General features: G+C 41.8%; 1 protein-coding gene across 1 annotated transcript in view; it reads right to left on the reverse strand.

Moving 5' to 3' along the window:
- LOC126095051 (serine protease HTRA2, mitochondrial) overlaps nt 1-20,421 on the reverse strand; it is a 247,630-nt gene that overhangs the window by 214,881 nt on the left and 12,328 nt on the right. The window contains exon 4 of the mRNA XM_049909731.1: nt 14,154-14,348. Within this exon, the coding sequence (XP_049765688.1) occupies nt 14,154-14,348 (195 nt within the window). The remainder of the gene's footprint in view (nt 1-14,153; nt 14,349-20,421) is intronic.

Here is a 20,421-nt window from a genome sequence, read left to right on the forward strand (position 1 = left end):
ATCTGGGCAGGCGTCTGTGGGCCTGACGCAGGGGCATAGACAGGAAGATGTAGAAGTGGCAACTACCACACATGTCGTCATGTGCTCTCCAGAGCGGATAGATGGGAGAAGACCTGGGCTGCAAAGTGATAACTCAATGGCTGAGTAACTACCGTGAGACACACTGAAATGTGTGGAAGCCCCAGTATTTAAGAGGTAGAGGTAGAACTAAGACAGTAAAGTTGCGACATCTCTGCCTCAGCCAGTAAGCATGATTAAAATCTCCCAAAAGTATTTTAGGGAGTGCAACTAATACATTCAGGGGTACTGCACCATCTGGAGGAAGATCTATATTGCAGACAGTTATTTCCTGCGTCGTCCTTATTATGACAGCCACAGCTTCAAGAGGAGTTTGAAGGAGCACAGTTTCACTACAGACTGAGTTTAGGACATAAACGTCAACTCCAGCTGACACTCGATTATAGTCACTACGGTTCCTGTAATATACCTTATAGCCATGGAGGGCAGGGGTCCGCATTGTTGGGAACAAGGTTTCCTGGAGGGCAATGCAGAAAGCAGGTGTAAAGCTTAACAGTCGCCGTAGCTCAGCCAGGTGGTGGAAAAAACTGTCGCAATTCCACTGGAGGATGACATCATCATGAGACTGGGAAGGCAGGGAACATTCAATGAGGCAGTTTATGCCTCAGGGTCACCTGCTGTCACTGACTTGTTGCCTGAGCAGTCTATATCCATATGCCTCAGGGTCACCTGCTGTCACTGACTTGTTGCCTGAGCAGTCTATATCCATTGTGCCTGAATGTCTGGGGAGATCTAGGTCCTCAGCAGACACCAAAATCTCCACTTCATCCGCAGTCACAGAGCTTGTAGGTAGCAGTGGTGTGGGTGCCACCGCAGTTCCCTTGGTCTTGAGGATATTCCTTTTGGATTTCTCTCGCTGCTCCTTGGGTTTCCCTGGCTGGGAGGACTGCACTGATTCCATCTCTAGGACTGAGAATGAGCATGAAGCCCTACGACCAGCTGCCTTTGGGCTCTTCAGCCACTGGTGGGTGTCATCTTTTCCACTAGCAGAAACCTGGGAAGGGAGTGACCCAAGGGACCCCTTCCTACCGAGAGGAGCCGATGAAGATTTACGCTTCTCCAGTGTAAAAGTAGGGAATGATATCCCTGATGGTTGGGGTGGAGAGGGGGAGGGGGTTCCTCCCGAAGTAGGTGGTGCAGCAGCAACAGGGAGGGAAGTGCCACCCACCATCAAGGGGGTCACGGGGACAGGTGCAGTCTTCCGACTCTTGAGAGGTGACTGGGGTTGGCAGAGCTGATGGGGCTAGAACTGTTGCAGTGGCGGCGTAAGACGAAGTTGTACATACAGGATGTAGGCATTCAAATTTTCTTTCAGCCTCAGTGTAGGTCAGTCGGTCCAGGGTCTTGTACTCCATGATTTTCCTTTCTTTCTGGAGAACCCTGCAGTCAGGTGAGCAAGGCGAATGGTGCTCTCTGCATTGACACAGATGGGAGGCAGGACCCATGGAGTATTGGGATGTGATGGAAATCCGCAATCTTAAGATGTGACGTTGGAAGTACAGCGGGAAGACATATGGCTGAACTTCCAGCATTTAAAGCACCGGATTGGGGGCGAGATATAGGGCTTTACATCACAGTGATAGACCATCACCTTGACATTCTTGGGTAATGTATCACTCTTAAAGGCCAAAATGAAGGCACCGGTGGCAACCTGGCTATCCCTCGGACCCCGGTGGACATGCCGAACAAAATGTACACCTTGCCGCTCTATATTGGCGTGAGCTCATCAGACTGCAAAAGAAGTTCCCTGTGAAATATGATACCCTGGACCATACTTAAGCTCTTATGGGGCGTTATGGTTACAGAAACATCCCCCAGCTTGTCGCGAGGGAGTAACACCCATGACTGGGCAGAGGATGCTGTTTTGATCAGGACTGAACTGGATCTCATTTTGGACAAGCCCTCCACCTCCCCAAACCTGTCCTCTAAATGCTCAACAAAAAACTGAGGCTTCATCGTCATGAAAGATTCCCCATCAGCTCTCAAACATACAAGGTATCAGGGCAAATACATGCTGCTGCCATCCTTAGCCTGATGTTCCTCCCATGGTGTGGCCAGGGAGGCGAACGATTAGGGGGCGTACTACTGCGTGTTGAATTGAGCCCATGAACGCTTAGAGACTGCTGGTGTTTGACCACCAGCAAGAGATGATGTACTACATTTCAACGCATGTCATCTGCCCTGATGCCACCCACTCTGACCAGGGGCCCTCTCCATGGGTGCCAACCACTCTGACCAGGGGCCCTCTCCATGGGTGCCGCCCAGCCGCAGCAAAGGCCACCTGGCGGGATGGCCATTGCCAGGAGTCCTGATGCCCCAAGGTGACGGGCATCTACTCCTCAGCATACGTGGGGAGTTAACGGCGCAGGCGTCAGCAGAGCGATGCCTGTGTGGTCAGGGGGCTACAACCAACAGGGCACATGGCGGCCCCACCACAACGGTCTGCTACCATGCTGAGTATCAGGTGCAACCATGGAAACAAGTCCATTATCATTGTCAGCGAAGAAAACGATACTGCATAGTTGATGGAAAAATGAGCACCCAGACTTCGCCCAACAGTTGGAGAATGAACAGAAGTGCAGATCCACGTCGGCGAAGGATGCGATAGGTCTCAGCACATGATGCACCATGTAAGGCACCCTTCCCCAATTGTCTCAGTCTTAGGAAAAATTTTGAAAAATGGAGGACAAACCCTATAGGGGACCATCACATAAAGGCCGAAATGTGTGAGACCCCTTTTAGTCACCTCTTACAACAGGCAGGAATACCTCGGGCCTATTCTAAACCCCAGACCCACAGGGGGCGGCAGGGGAGAGTTGGGGAGGGGGCAGGGTAGCAGAAAAGGAGAGAAGTAAAATAACTGGGTGCAATGGTGGAATGAGGGCTGTGTATTTCTGGAATGGGAACAGTGAAGGGGCTGGATGGGTGAGGACAGTGACTAACAAAGGTTGAGGCCAGGAGGGTTACAGGAACATAGGATGTATTGCAGGTAAATTTCCCATCTGCGCAATTCAGAAAAGCTGTTGTTGGTGGCAAAGACCCATATGGCACAGGCTGTGAAGCAGTCACTGAAATGAAAGATGTCGTGTTTGGCAGCGTGGTCAGCAACAAGTTGGTCCACTTGTTTCTTGACCGCAGTTTGTCAATGGCCATTCATGCAGACAGACAGATTGTTGGTTGTCATGCCCACATAGAATGCAGCACAGCGGTTGCAGTTTGCTTGTAGATTGCACGACTGGTGCATTGGTGGTGCTGCTCATAGTGTTCTTTCAGTCGCCTGAGACTGCAATTGGATGTGTGAGTTGCATCTGCATATATATAGGTGTGTGTGTGTGTGTGTGTGTGTGTGGTTTTCTACTTTAGGAGAAGTTGTTTTGGTCGAAAGCTCAAATGTGTGGTAGTCCTTTTGTTATGCCTGTCTGCAACTCAAGGCCTCCTTTACATGGTGAGTAGGGACCTATCCTTTCATAATATTTTCATTACACTAAAAACTAATTAACATTAACAATAGGTGATTTATTTTACATATCAGTTTCACAAATACTTTCCTTATAAATATAAGGCCTTCAAACTGGCACCTTACATAATTGGTAGATTTCCCAGTACTATAAATAAGCAGTGTGTGTGTGTGTGTGTGTGTGTGTGTGTGTGTGTGTGTGTGTGTGTGTGTTTGTGGATGAAAGTCTTACTGACCGAAAGCTTTACTTGTGACAGTCTTTCTGTTGTGCCTATCTGACTCAGCATTTCTGCTATATGGTGAGTAGCAACTTCCTTTTTCATAATATTGTTACATTCCATCCTGGATTTTCAACTGTCTGATTAGCTTCTAAAGACAGCAATTCTCGAGTTACACTAGCATCATTAGCTACCAATATCTGGTGCGTGTCACTGCCTTGCTTCTTCACTTGTTTTCTCAATTGCTTCTCCCTTCTTCATTGGCTTTAATGAACTGTTTTACTATTCCACAATTGCCCGAATCTGATGCCCTATCGCTGATGGCCTCTAGAAGGACAGACCAAAACAAGGCACACAAACAGTGAACTACAATGCCTTGAAATTTAGGTTCTCTGTTACAATCCTAGGAAAATAGAGATCCATTCTGGTGACAACAAGGGTGCTTGACACAGATGATACAATAATTATTTATGCAAATTTTTAAAACATGTATATTGCTACCCCTCACAAAAGTGCTTTTTCTGTTTTGGTAGCTGTCTGGTGACAGACCTGGCCAACGAATGGTTTGAAACAGTCAAAGAGCTTGAACTTAATGTTCATATTAATGTTAATTTAGCTAACCGTTTGGTTGACTTCATTCTGGAAGTTAATACCTCTTTGGCAAATGAAAGCCCCTCATGTTGGAAGTGGCCCAGTAACTTGTTAATAAAAACATAATAGAAATTCTTAGGTGATACAGACAATATGAGAAATGATAAACCCTTTCACAGTACAAAAGGAAAGGTTGAGTTTGAAAGACACGGGCAGTTCCTTCCATTCACCTCTTCTAAACGTTTGTGTGTGTGTGTGTGTGTGTGTGTGTGTAACAGTGGGGTGGCAGGCTAAACACACACACACACACACACACACACACACACACACACACACACACACACTATTTGTTAGTGCATTTGCTAAAATATTTTGTACAAATGTCAACATCAGTAAACAATAAAAAAGAACATAACACAAACTCTGTTGAAATCACAGCCAGTCTACCCATTTTCACTCTCATGCATGTGCACAATCATTCTATCACTTAGAAAATATCACTGTAAACATGCCACCATTCTACAACTTGTGTCTTTCCAACTCTTCAGCCGCTAGAAGCCTAACATATCATAGTCAGGGTTGTTGGAGGATTCACTGTTAGACTCAAGTTGCTTGGACATGGATGTCATCCTATGGGTATGTGACAAAATATGTATTAAAGAAATCTGATGACATAACTACAATACAGAGTGATGAGAATATGCTTGGATACTATGTCGACATCACTGACCAACACACCCCTTGCAGAAAGAAAAGACATGCTACTCTACATTCAACAACAGTGCTTAGCATAAAAATACTTAGTATAAGGGGCAGTCAAATGAAAATGAGAGAGACTGAAAAAAATTAAGTAAACTGTTTTATTATTTCAAAAGTAATTGCCATAAATGTCAATACATTTATCCCATGTGTGACAAGATAGTCAATTCCTTCATGGAAAAATGTTTGTGATAAACATGATCATGCCCAGAAGGGCCTACACATTGTCAAGATTGTTGGAACTATGCTGTCCCGGTCTCTACTCATACAATTTCCATATTTTTGGAGTGCTGAAGAAAGACATTCACAGCCATCAATTTGCTTCGGCTGAAAAGGTACACTCCTGTGTACAATCATGGTTTGGTAGGCAGCCAAAAACACTTTTCCATGAAGGCACTGACTGTCTTGTATCACAGTGGGATAAATATATTAACAGCTGTGACAATTAATTTTGAAACAACAAAAAGTTTGCTTACTTTCATTCCATGTGTCTCATTTACATTTGACTACAAATTATAAAATGACAAATGGACCCCAGTTACATAACTATTACAAGACCGCGAGATTCAGGAATGCATCTGTCCATACAGGTCAGCTTCCTTGGGCAACAAGGTATTTTACCTGCCAACCCTGAAAAACAATACCAAGAACAAACAGACAATTTTGTCATAGAAAACAGGTGATGAAATTACATCCAAATTTACAAAGATGGCTACAAGTTATTAGAAGGAACGGTACATATTCTATTGCCCATAAACAAATATTATGAGGAGGTATGCTGTATTTACTGAACTGTCCATTTATACTGTGGAAATATTAGCAATTTATGACATGACTACCTACAGAAAAAGACATGAATCGGAAAAAGTTTTAATCTTAACAGACTCTTAAGGTAGTCTCCATAGGAAGGAAACTTTATATGACTGATTACATACAGAATATTGTGAGTCTGATTCATGTTGCAATAAAAGTTGATATTGATGTAAACTTCTTGATACCCAAAGGACATAAAGGCATAACTGGAAACGAAATTGTCGTCAGGTATGTTAAAGAATGTATAACCCGAGGCATATCTCAAGGAATGTTGTTTGTAAAAACACGCCACCAAGCACAGGAAGAATGGAGTAAGGAGTGGACAGTTACCCCAAGAAACAAAGGAAGATTTTATGGTCATATTCAATCGAAACTGCTAACGAAACAGTGGCTTACTGGAGTCTGAATGAGTAAACAGCACTAGAGCTCCATAAGAAGAATGTGGTCAGGATATAGATGTTACCCCAGCCATCTTCATAAAATTTATTGATTCACCAGTGTCTGGTCATGAAAATGAAGAGAAAGCTGGCTTAAATCATGGTAATACTAGCATGTGCCAAGCATCAGATACAGCAAACAAAACTGTATCATAAGCTGAATCAGCTGAAGATTCCACTGCTGACATCTATTACTGTTCTATTAAATACAAATGGTATGTGGATTTATCACATTATAGGAACATATCTGAAAGACACAGACATATAAGTATTTAGTAACATTTGTTTTGAATTGTTATACATGTAAATACATCTATCACATTAATATCAAACAATGGGAAGTCCTGGATGTATCACATTAACATTTAATTTCAATTTTGCTATGGATGATTATATCAGAATATGTACCCTGTTTGTATAAACAGAGTATCTGCTTAATAGGTGGATATCAACTAAACCAAATAAGTAATAAATAAATCTTCTACATTTACATCAGAACTCCAGAAGCCACCAGATGGTGTGAAGTGGAGGGTACTGGTACCACTAACTGATCCCCCCTCTCGTGTTCCACTTGCAAATGGCATGTGGGAACAATGACTGTCTCTGCGGTAGTTTTAATTTCTCAAATTTGTTCTTTATAGTGATTTCGGGAGATGTGAGTGGGAGGAAGTAATATGTTGTCTGGCTTCCCAGAAACCACTCTCTTGAACCTTCCTTCATAAGTAAACCTCTTCATGATGCACAATGTCTCTCTTGTAACATCTTCCACTAGAGCACTTGCCCGCGAAAGGCAAAGGTCCTGAGTTCGAGTCTCGGTCGGGCACACAGTTTTAATCTGCCATGAAGTTTCATATCAGCGCACACTCCGCTGCAGAGTGAAAATCTCATTCTGGAAACATCCCCCAGGCTGTGGCTAAGCCATGTCTCCACAGTATCCTCTCTTTCAGGAGTGCTAGTTCTGCAAGGTTCGCAGGAGAGCTTCTGTAAAGTTTGGAAGGTAGGAGACGAGATACTGGCAGAAGTAAAGCTGTGGGTACCGGGCGTGAGTCGTGCTTCGGTAGCTCAGATGGTAGAGCACTTGCCCGCGAAAGGCAAAGGTCCCGAGTTCGAGTCTCGGTCGGGCACACAGTTTTAATCTGCCAGGAAGTTTCATCTTCCACTAGAGTTTGTTGAGTATCTCCATAATGCCCTTACACCAACTAAACAATTCTGTGACAAAACATCCCACTCTACATTAGATTCTCTATCATTATCTCTTCTATCAGTCCTACATGGTAAGAGTACAATACTCAAGAATTAGTCAAACAGGTGCCTTGTAAGCCACTTCTTTTGTGGATGAGTTACATTTCCTCAAGATTCTTCCTATGAATCTGTTTGACATCTGCTTTTACTACCATTTGTTTCATGTGGTCATTCCACATAAGGTCGCTCGGTGTACTTACTTCTAGATATTTTCCTGTAGACACTGTTTCCAGCGATTTGTCATCAATACCGTAGTAGTACAGAAGTGTGTTTTTCCCAACATATGCACAATATGTTACATTTATAATTCTGGCCTCATCGAAGGACATTTGGAGCACTGGGTTCAGGGAACTCAGGAAATGGCTTTACGTCACACAGCTACTTCTGTGCCTATTCTTTGCAAAACAAAGTTTTTTAAATAAACTAACCTAAGAAATCTAGCCACTTCCACTAATTTTTATTTGGGTAAAATTGTCCTTACTCAGCCCAAAAATTTTAATTCATCCTAGAAGAAATTTGCTGAAGACAGTCCAAAGGCGGCGGCAGTACCAGTGAAGTGCCTCAGTCACCAAGATAGGCCACCCACTGTTTCTCGTGTGAAATGCCCCTGCCAATAACTCTAGTCATTGCCAACATAAATACAGCTGAAAAGCTGAGATAAACAGGGCCAGACGGCAAGTGATCCTTTAGTCTCTTATTTGCTGCTGTTGTGTATCACTGGTGTCAAACCTCACTCTCGACTGTCTCTATTACGTTGTCACATCACCGATGTGGTTTCTCACTCGGTCACTTTTTGGAACCTGTTTGTTTGTTGTTCACTTGTCCATCTTGTGTTGTCATCATGAATGTCTTCTCTAGGACACTTGCCATTCATTCCTTTTGTCAACCTGTGGGTCTGCCCGGGTCCTCTTCAAGTTTGGTCTAAAACTGGTTCTTCCCATTCTGTATGAGATTCTAATGCCTCGGGATGGACGCTACACTAATTCACCTTACTGAACAACGACAGCAGTAGCTGTAACAATAATAGCAGTAGCATTGTTCCAGGAGTCACTTCAATTACTGTTGGACAAACGTATAGCACAGGAGTGCCAATCAGTTGACCACTCTGCAGTACACACTCACTTTCTACTTCCAGTGTGTTTGCATTTTAACAGTGCTAAAGGAGCCTGGGAAACATACCTGCATCGCCTGAAACAACATTTCACAGCATTTCAGATCACAAATGACTCGTTACAGTAGTTGTCATCTTAGTCTTCAGCATGGACACATTCTTCCTATTCGGAAGTTAGTGCCACTGACAGACCAAGTTGCCCTCTCATTCGCAGACAAATGTGCGATGTTGACTATTACTACTCCCAGAGAGATATCAAATGGTTGCCTCAAGGACAGAGTTTCACTAATGCCACAAAAAGCCATGCAATCATACTGTTCCTAGTTAACTGATTAGCAAGGATTGAGCTGCTGTTATTTCACATGTGCAAACTCAAACTGCAAGGCTTCTTTTACTGGCTGCTTGATTCATGACATTGTCGCTGAGCTGGCTACAGATCCAGAGATAAGCACAGTAGCATTGAAACTGCACACTCTATTGCTAGAAGACACCTTATGCATCACTTATTACTTGAAATGGCCAAGGCAGCTAACAAAAGCATCACAGTGTTACCACTAGTTGTGGCAACACAGTCACGACAACGGGCTTTGTTCACACAAAACATATATGGGTCAACCCCTAGACTACAGCAACGTCATGATTCATCAATGTCTTATTCATCAATTCAAATACAGTCATGATACATGAACCTCTTGTTGCATCCTGCCTTTTTCTTTGGTATCACCAGATACGTTTTTCCTGCTCAGGAAGTTACCATCACCGTTGGAGCAAGTTGTGGCCAAAATGCTTTCCCGTTCATTCAGCAGCAGACCGTCTAGACCACTGGGGATACTACAAATGCTGCGGTCAAGAAAAGTACGTGAGGTCAGTGTGTTGGAATGGGATTCAGCTACAATCATTCAGCACGCATTCAGTATAGAAGGGTACACTCACTGCAGTACATAGTCCCTACAGCTGATCGTTCCTTGCAGAAATTGTTCTTAACTCTCAGGATTTCCAATTTAGGTGTCCATTTTCAAATGGACATTGAGGACATGGTTTCATTGATAAATTGGGCAACATATGCACGAACTGGCATAGCTGACAGGGACAGTTCCAGCCCCATCTGGGATCAGTTATGGATCACAGATGCCTTTAAACAGGTCACATGGCCAATCACCTTATTCATCGCTGATCACCCTTCAGCTACCAACAATTCTAGCTTAGTTACATTTACGTGCTTTGGATATTCTAACTCTGATGTGTTCTAGGTTATATCAGATGCACACCCATTCCAGATCTCTGTACTGTGTTCGCACCTGTACTGTCCAGTCTGAGCACACTCAATTCCAAATCTGAAACCTAGGGTCATCAATGACGTATAACAGTACTGACAGACATGTATTATGAACACCACCATACAGCCAGACCAGAACAAAACTCCTGGATGAAGGGTGTACCTGTTTATACAAACATAAAATACTTCAGAACATACATACATTTTAAACAAAAGAAATTTGAGAGTCTTCCAAAAAGGATAAACAGGAACCTGCTGTTTTAAGTTACCAATGGAGGTGACTACAGCACCCTGGATTCAGTTCTTGTCAATGGTCCTCTGTATGGCAGCACTAAGAAATCCTCACATTCTGGTCATGTTGTCACATCCTCTCCACTATAATGAGCACCACAGATAGACCCTTACATCAAACCTTCACAACTGTCAAGTTGCTCTTCAGCTTCCTTCCAATCATCAATTCCTTCAGTGTTGTAGGGCTTCATATGGAAAACATGGACATTGTCCCTGTTCTTTGGTCTCCTTGATGAAGGATCACAATACTCAACTTTGTATGTTACGCCCGAAAAGGAACAAAGGATATGATCCGACAAAGTGCCATTTTAATAACTTTTCCAATAATCCCACTTTCCGCACAAGTGTGAAAATCCAGACCACATCCCCAGGGCAATATCTCAATGGCGGGTGCTTGGAGTTATAGTGCTCTGTCTTTCTCCTGGGGGTCCAGGGTCTGTATGTGAACCAGCTGCATTGCTTCTTCGGTCCTGGAGATAAGGTGTTTCACACAGCTATCACGAATATCATGTAGTTGAAACAGGAACAGTGTATCCACTGTCATTTTGGTCTGACGACCGTAGAGCAGGAAAAACAATGTGAATGCTGTAGCTGAGCTTGGATGCTGAGCAACTATTTGCATCCTACTGGTTCATAGGTGCTCTTATACAAAGTTCATTAATTAACTGGAATTCTCCTTGCAGCAGCTCCTCCTCCTTCAGAGGCTGCTATGGTTTTTAATGGTGCTCCATCTTCCCTGTGTTCAGCAGTTGTGTGATTTAGTGCACTGATGACTGAGATTTCATCCATGCCGCTGTGATCTGATAAAGGATTCCTTGACAGGCATTCAAGTGTTCTTGTGTCTGCATCTGCTTTTGTATACCTCTGTGACGACATTCTCCTGAAGCCTCACTCCCCATCTCACCAGTCAAACTGAAGGATTGTTCAAGCTAGTTGGCCAGCATAGGGAATGGTGTCTACACAATGGAGAATGTTTTGCCAAATACATGCAGCTGGAACTTTTTGATGGCCCAGAAAGCTGCAGGGCACTCCTCCTCACTTGTAGTGCGGTTCATCTAAAAGCAAAAGCTATTGCCTTTTCAGCACCTTCCTGAATTTGTTCTGGAACTGCACCTATACCATAGCTGCCAGCAATAGTGTTAAGTTCTGCCTTGGCTTTCTCGTCACAATATGCTACAACTAGAGAAGGTGTTAGTGCCTTGTTTAAGATAAGGAAATATCTTTCTTGCAATCCATTCCTGAAAACTTTGGTGTTGGCCCACAGTAGTTCTTGCATCAGACGTGCTTCAGTTCAGAAATCCTTTACGAACTGCCGGCAGTACAACCTGCAGGATGAAGCCCCTCACCTTACCCACATGAGGTCGCATTTCAACAAGACATAGCCGTTCCCTGCAGTCATGCAGAGTTGCAAGACACTTGCTTAGCCACTGAATTCATGAAAATTGAGCTAGGCAAACAGCTGCGGATGACATGGTCGACACTCACCATGCTGATGGGAAATTTCACTGACATTGTCATCAATGGCCAACCTGTCCAGGCACTAATCAACTCATGGGCTTCCTTTTTTGTGATGCCAAATGCTTATCGTCATCAATAAAGAAGACTACTGTGTTACACAAAAGCACTTGTGTTGAAAGTCGTAAATGGCAAATATGTCCAGCAGATACGAACATGTATTGTAAGAATAATTATCGATGACAGAATGCAGCCCTACAAATTTGTAGTTTTGGCAGACTGTTATCATGATGTTACTCACAGATGGGTCTCCTTGCAGGCCTTGCAAGCAGTCATAGATCGTGGGAGACCAAAGCTCCAACTGACAAAGCTGTTATGACAAGCACCCATAAAAAAGATCACTCTGGACTGTTGTTAGCTGGCTGTAATCAATGGGACAAGTTCCAATTGCCAACTGAGACACTAAGGTAAACCGTGAAGCTTTTGTCAATTGCAAAAAGTTACTCAGGAGCACAAAATATATCCGCAAGCCAACAACAATCATATTTTGTGGGTGATCAAGGGGGCCTCTGGATTACTAATTGTCATGAGCAGCTACAACTCATCCCTAAGTATGTGCATAGGACTAGCTGAACCAGTCCCGTACACGGCCCTATGCGATGTTGTTGATGAATCATGCACACTATCATTACCGACAACGCAGGGGAGGAAACTATTGAAATGCCAAATGATGACGCCTGACTGAGGAACAACATCGGTGAGTGTTAGCTGTATTGCACCAACATTTGACGCTTTCAAATCCAGGGTGGAGCAAATACTGCCCACGCAGCCGATGGTAAAACATATCAACAATGGAATCATCCAACAATTCGCTAGGACTTGTATAGGGTGTTGCCAGCTGAATGAAATAATTCAGGAGGAAGTGTAGATTTTTAAGAAAGATGTCACATGACTTTTTTGTGTAAACTACTGACAACTGAATAAAAATCACAAAAAAGATGTCTACCCATTGCCAAACATTGGTGACACCTTACAGACTGTTTGAAAGAAACAAAGTATTTCTTAATTATGGACATATAGACAGGCTACTGGGAAACTGAGGTTGATGAGGCTGCTGGGTAAGAGACTTCCTTCGTAACTACTGAAGGCCTCTATGAATCTGAAGTTATGCCGCTTGGTCTGTGTAGCACTCCAGCCATCTTCAAATGTATGGTGGACAACCTGCTTCAGTACCATAAATGGCCTTGGCTATTTTGATGACATCATTTTTTGAAGACATTTGAAGAATATCTAAGCAAGCTGACAACCTTGTTGAAGTGTGTTCTGACTACAGGTCAGCACCTGAATCTGATTAAGTCTCTCTTTGTGCCCAAGAAATACATTTCTGGCGTGAGAAGTTATCTCGGAATGTGCTCATACTACCTGGTGTCTCTGCCAAAAAATGTCATGTTTTAACCACTCTCAAGTCCAAGAACAGAAATAGAATTGTCAATGGAGTACAACACTGAGCACTGAAAGCATGTTTATTACAAACATCAATGTACAGCCAGAACAGAACTGAACTCCTGGGTGGAGGGTGCTACTATTTATATAAACATCGAATGTTCTACAATAAACAAACACTACAAACATAAGAAATTTTGAGAACTTTCCAGAAATGATAAATAAGAAATAACGAGTAACTGCCAGTGGCCGGGTTTGAACTTGCAAGCAGCAGCATTCCAGATAGCTACATTAACCACTGTACCAAACCGCACACATTGCGGTTAATGTCAAGATTTACAGCAGACATGGTGTATGCATCTCAGATTTTAAAGCTCAGTTCACCCTATGCCCAGACACAGTACCCCTGTTCGCTCACACAGTGGCAGTGGCAACACAATGCAGCCTCCAGTGCAGGTTTTAGCTGGGCAAGAGCGTGAAGCATCACCAGCTCTACAGGCAATCACTAGCTCTACAGGCAATGTTGCCACGATGAAGACGAAGACTCCACGAGGTTCCACAATGGCACAAACAGCAGCATACTGGGCCACTTCAGCAGGTCAATAAACTGGGTAGTGATGTCCATTACTGTGGCCTGCACATGCACCATACCACTGCTGCTGTGCAAGTAGCCATGATGCCTCGTTTCCACTAAGCAAAATGCATCCAACATACGTGGCAGTCTTCCATTTTGCAGATCTGTGTTCTAATGTGAATTGACAATATTTTATAGGCTTCATACTGCTCTGCAATTTTGGGAAAATAAAAGCTACATGTGTTTCATGCATTCTTCCATCCGAAACTTGCACACTGATGTTTGAATTCAGGGCCCCCGTGAAAACAGCATTAGTAACAAAAATGGTTGACAACAGTGGTCACAGTTACGTAATTCCTTTTCCTTCTTCAATAACAAAAAGCAAAATTTGTAACTGTAATAGCTTACTGTTATTGCAGCATCTGTTTGTATGTATTCCATGTCACGACCTCTGAGACCCAGTTCCTCTGAAGGCCTGTTCACTGATGAAATCACACCTGCAGTGATAGTGTTGGAAAGAGACAAAGGGCTACCAATTGCCACTACCCATTCACCTGGTCTCAGTTCTCGAGAAGACCCAAGTCGCATCACTGGTAAATTTTTCTGCAAAATAACAATGCTTTGTTAAGTGCCAATGAATAATTAAGCTAGTTTAAAAAAAAAACTTCTAAGTTCATTAACAACATGATAGTGAAATCCTGCACTATAATTTGTACAAACATTTCACACAAAGAAGTCAAGTTTGTGATAGGTCCAGTCTGTGACAGGTATCAATGAGTTCTAGTCTGAAGATAAGTCTTATACATTGAGACTTGTAACCAAAATTTAAAAAATGGTATTATTCCACTTTAATGTTCCTGCATTTTACATTTTGCTGTCATTTACGCATTTTTTTCTGATCCTGTCAAATTTCACATGTTCGCAATGTATTGAAAATCTCAATTTTATGCTTCTGAAATACTGTATTTCCTGCTGTTTACACCACACCGAAATACGAAATAAAATCAATCTTTTGATTTTCATGCAGGCTCTGTTAGAGTACTCTATTTATAACGTGTAGTTTGAACTACGTATAACTCTCGAAGACTGGGAAAGGCATAGCCTTTGAGCTGAAATATCGAATGAATACTTGACAAGTTAATTTAATCAAATGTTATTTTTGTATAATGGTGTCAACTTGAACATACATCAAACAATACTACTGGTATTGTACATCATTGTTAGATACAAAATTCATTTTTAGACCTATTTTACCGAAACATAACTTTTTTCTTAGTGTATAAACTTTGTATTCATATTAAAGACAAAGCTCAAGTGCTATGTATTTCAACTGAAGCTCAGTTTATGGTTTGGCGGTATCATAAATATGCCATGCCCCGTGCACTGTTCTCAGGTAGTCATAGCATGAGCTAATAACCATGCAAACCTGCAGCATTTTTGCCAGTGAAGTTTCTTGTTTCATCGTATTTGCTTTTGAAGTGTTAAAAGTTTTTACTGGTAATTTATTAGTTCATCTGTAAAGTTTTTGTTTTCTTTTTTGCTAGGTTTTCTGTACCTGAGTTGAGAGGCCAAGTCATTTGCCCTGATCTCCTTTGTTTCTTGGACTGTTTTCTTATTAATCTTCATGTGCTACAGTATTTTTACTGTTTTGTTATCAGTACTTTCTGACTAATGGAGAGAAAGAAAAGAAAATCTTTTAATATGGAAGAGAAGGTCCAGATTTTGGAGAAAATGGATTCCTTCCATGGAACACGAATAAAACTTGCATATGAATTGCAACTTTCAGTATAAAAGCTGATTTCAGTTTTTTTAAAAAAAGAAAGAAAGTAAGTAGTATCTAGTGCTACAGAAAGTGGGCCAAGCACTGAGATGCCAAGGACAGCAGATATTCATGTTGATGGTGTGCTTTAAAGGGAGAAAGCACCTGAAGAGGCCAACATTCTTGAGATGGAGAATATCAGTGTCTCCAATGGCTGGACTGACAGGTTTAGAACAAGATATAAAATCTTGATACTAAAAGGTATCAGATAGATTATATAATAGTAAGACAGAGATTTAGGAACCAGGTTTTAAATTGTAAGACATTTCCAGGGGCAGATGTGGACTCTGATCACAATCTGTTGGTTATGACCTGTAGATTAAAACTGAAGAAACTGCAAAAAGGTGGGAATTTAAGGAGATGGGACCTGGATAAACTGAAAGAACCAGAGGTTGTACAGAGTTTCAGGGAGAGCATCAGGGAACAATTGACAGGAATGGGGGAAAGAAATACAGTAGAAGAAGAATGGGCAGCTTTGAGGGATGAAGTAGTGAAGGCAGCAGAGGATCAAGTAGGTAAAAAGAAGAGGGCTAGTAGAAATCCTTGGGTAACAGAAGAAATATTGAATTTAATTGATGAAAGGAGAAAATATAAAAATGCAGTAAATGAAGCAGGCAAAAAGGAATACAAACGTCTCAAAAATAAGATCGACAGGAAGTGCAAAATGGCTAAGCAGGGATGGCTCGAGGACAAATGTAAGGATGTAGAGGCTTATCTCACTAGGGGTAAGATAGATACCACCTACAGGAAAATTAAAGACACCTTTGGAGAAAAGAGAACCACTTGCATGAACATCAAGAGCTCAGATGGAAACCCAGTTCTAAGCAAAGAAGGGAAGGCAGAAAGGTGGAAGGAGTATATAGAGGGTCTATACAAGGGCGATGTACTTGAGGACAATATTATGGAAATGGAAGAGGATGTAGAGGAAGATGAAATGGGAGATGCGATACTGCGTGAAGAGTTTGACAGAGCACTGAAAGACCTGAGTCGAAACAAGGCCCCCGGAGTAGACAACATTCCATTGGAACTACTGACGGCCTTGGGAGAGCCAGTCCTGACAAAACTCTACCATCTGGTGAGCAAGATGTATGAAACAGGCGAAATACCCTCAGACTTCAAGAAGAATATAATAATTCCAATCCCAAAGAAAGCAGGTGTTGACAGATGTGAGAATTACCGAACAATCAGTTTAATAAGCCACAGCTGCAAAATACTAACATGAATTCTTTACAGACGAATGGAAAAACTAGTAGAAGCCGACCTCGGGGAAGATCAGTTTGGATTCCGTAGAAATACTGGAACACGTGAGGCAATACTGACCTTACGACTTATCTTAGAAGAAAGATTAAGGCAAGGCAAACCTACGTTTCTAGCATTTGTAGACTTAGAGAAAGCTTTTGACAATGTTGACTGGAATACTCTCTTTCAAATTCTAAAGGTGGCAGGGGTAAAATACAGGGAGCGAAAGGCTATTTACAATTTGTACAGAAACCAGATGGCAGTTATAAGAGTCGAGGGACATGAAAGGGAAGCAGTGGTTGGGAAGGGAGTAAGACAGGGTTGTAGCCTCTGCCCGATGTTATTCAATCTGTATATTGAGCAAGCAGTAAAGGAAACAAAAGATAAATTCGGAGTAGGTATTAAAATCCATGGCGAAGAAATAAAAACTTTGAGGTTCGCCGATGACATTGTAATTCTGTCGGAGACAGCAAAGGACTTGGAAGAGCAGTTGAACGGAATGGATGGTGTCTTGAAGGGAGGATATAAGATGAACATCAACAAAAGCAAAACGAGGATAATGGAATGTAGTCGAATTAAGTCGAGTGATGCTGAGGGAATTAGATTAGGAAATGAGACACTTAAATTAGTAAAGGAGTTTTGCTATTTGGGGAGCAAAATAACTGATGATGGTCGAAGTAGAGAGGATATAAAATGTAGACTGGCAATGGCAAGGAAAGCGTTTCTGAAGAAGAGAAATTTGTTAACATTGAATATAGATTTAAGTGTCAGGAAGTCATTTCTGAAAGTATTTGTATGGAGTGTAGCTATGTATGGAAGTGAAACATGGACGGTAAATAGTTTGGACAAGAAGAGAATAGAAGCTTTCGAAATGTGGTGCTACAGAAGAATGCTGAAGATTAGATGGGTAGATCGCATAACTAATGAGGAGGTACTGAATAGGATTGGGGAGAAGAGGAGTTTGTGGCACAACTTGACCAGAAGAAGGGATCGGTTGGTAGGACATATTCTGAGGCATCAAGGGATTACCAATTTAGTATTGGAGGGCAGCATGGAGGGTAAAAATCGTAGGGGGAGACCAAGAGATGAATACACTAAGCAGATTCAAAAGGATGTAGGTTGCAGTAGGTACTGGGAGATCACAGGATAGAGTAGCATGGAGAGTTGCATCAAACCAGTCTCAGGACTGAAGACCACAACAACAACATAAAATCTCTGAGAGAACTGTCTGAGATGATACACAGTGATACTGTGCATAGTGGATAAATCGAAAATTACAGACTGAAACTGCAAAATATGAAGCCAAAAACTTATTTAACATGAAGAAACTGCACTTACTTAAATGTGTTGCAAAACAAAACAGTCAAAGGTAGTAAATGCCATGTTGACAAACAAAGTAAATTAGCAGTGATGATGGGAGATAATGCTGATCACTGTGAGTAGATCCAGCCCTTTATACAAGGGGAAATAAATAAAAAAATAGCATTGTTTTATAAATACATGTTCACTTCCAACTTCGTATGACGCCAATCAAAAAGCTTGGATGACCTCAAAATACTTCTTTTTGTTGGTCACTGTCCTGCACATCCTACTGATATGATCTTACAAAATGCAGTTATAATTTTTCCTGGCCAACAGCACAAGCAAACTCCAGCCCATGAATTTGAGAATTATACACTCCTTCAAGTCATTTTATAGAAGAACCTTGTTCAAAGACTTTTGTACAAAACGGACTCTGGGAGGGATCTCCCATCCAGCAGGATTTCAGTACTGAGAGCTCTGCAATTCATTCCTTAAGTTGTGGAAAGCTGTGAAGGAGAAGACAATGTAAAGAAGGGTGTGAAAATACACTCGAGATTCTCTACAAATTGGAGAAACAGATTGAGGGTGTGCTGGCGTAAGCTGCCGCTAGCACACCGGTTGGCAAAGACGTAGCACTGGATCAAGAGTGCCTATCACAAGAGGGGCCAAAGACACATCAACAAACAACACGAGGTCAATGGCACGAGCCACTGCCGCTGACCAAGAGGTCTCACTCTCTTACCCATTGAGTCTGGCATCTGTCAGTTCAATTGTGGAGTGGGTATAGTTCACTGCAGGTTACGACAGTACATAGGGACCACATTAGTGCCTACAGCGGGTCTAGGAATGAGACTTGAGTTTGTGATAGCAGGATTACCGATACTATCTGCAAGAGGACTATTACTGATGAGCTTGTGCCACAACACATGGAATCTATTCAAGTTAAATATTCATTTCATGTAAATGAAGAACTGTATTAATCCATGTGTGCATTTGTGTTGTAGAAAGAGGATATCAGCCACTCGTAGCAACATCCTCTCCATTGCTCCCTACAGTACTAGACTCTACAGAGGGCATATCAAACAAAACAGTTACACAAAAATTATTTCTTTTGTAGAAAACAATAAGTGTTACAACTGTGATATTTTAATTTTAAATATTGAGTTATTATTAAAATTTGAATGTTTATTAAAAAGACATAACATTTCTATTATGCATAGCTCTGTTTTCCATATTACAAAATATCAGCAAAAAACAAGGTGCAGCCCACAGGAAGGCTCATCTACTAACTAGTACCGTTCCACCTGCCAGCGGATAAGCAAAGCAATATCGGCAGTTACTTTTCACTAGATATTTGAGAAAATTACTAGAAATAAGACCTATGCACACTATTATATATCAATATGCATTGGGAAGCCTTTGCCTGGCTTTTCCAGAGCATTCTAAATGTTCCTTTACAAAGGAAAACCCAGGAAAATTGCCACAATTTAATCCTCGTATCACTGAAAAGATAAATGAAATAAGTATTAATGTCAGTGGAGTTAAAAAAGAACTGACATCATTAAAACTGAACAAAGCTCCTGCCCTTATGGAATCCCTGTCAGATTCCACACTGAATTTGCAGCTGAAATAACCCCTCTTCTAACTATACTCTATCGTAAATCTATAAAAAAAAATGTGCCCAGTTCTTGGAAAAAGGTGCAGGTCACACTTGTCTACAAAAAAGGATAGTAGAAGCGATCCACAAAACTACTGCCCAATACCCTTGACATCGATTTGTTGTACAACCTTAGAACATATTCTGAGCTCAAACATAATGCGGTATCTTTAACAGAATAACCTCCTCAATGCAAAGCAACATGGATTTCGAAAACATCGATCATGTGAAACCCAACAAGCACTTCTCTCACATGACATACACTGAAAGCTTTGGATCAAGCCGACCAGGTAGATGCATTCTTTCTTGATTTCTAAAAAGGATTTGACTCAGTACTGCACCTACATTTATTGTCAAAAGTACAACCATATGGGATATCAAGTGATATTTGTGACTGAACTGAGTACTTTTTGGCAGGGAGGACACAGCATGTTGTCTTGGATGGAGAGTCAACATCAGATGTAGAAGTTACTAAGGGTGTGCTCCAGGAAAGTGTGTTGGGATCCTTGCTGTTCATGTTGTATAATTATGACCTTGCAGACAATATTAATGGTACAATCAGCCTTTTTGCATATGATGCAATTATCTATAATGAAGTACTATCTTAGAGAAGCTGCATAAATATTCAGTCAGATCTTGATAAGATTTCAACATGGTGC

Source organism: Schistocerca cancellata, chromosome 8, assembly GCF_023864275.1.
Source record: "Schistocerca cancellata isolate TAMUIC-IGC-003103 chromosome 8, iqSchCanc2.1, whole genome shotgun sequence".
NCBI classification, from domain to species: Eukaryota; Metazoa; Arthropoda; class Insecta; order Orthoptera; family Acrididae; genus Schistocerca; species Schistocerca cancellata.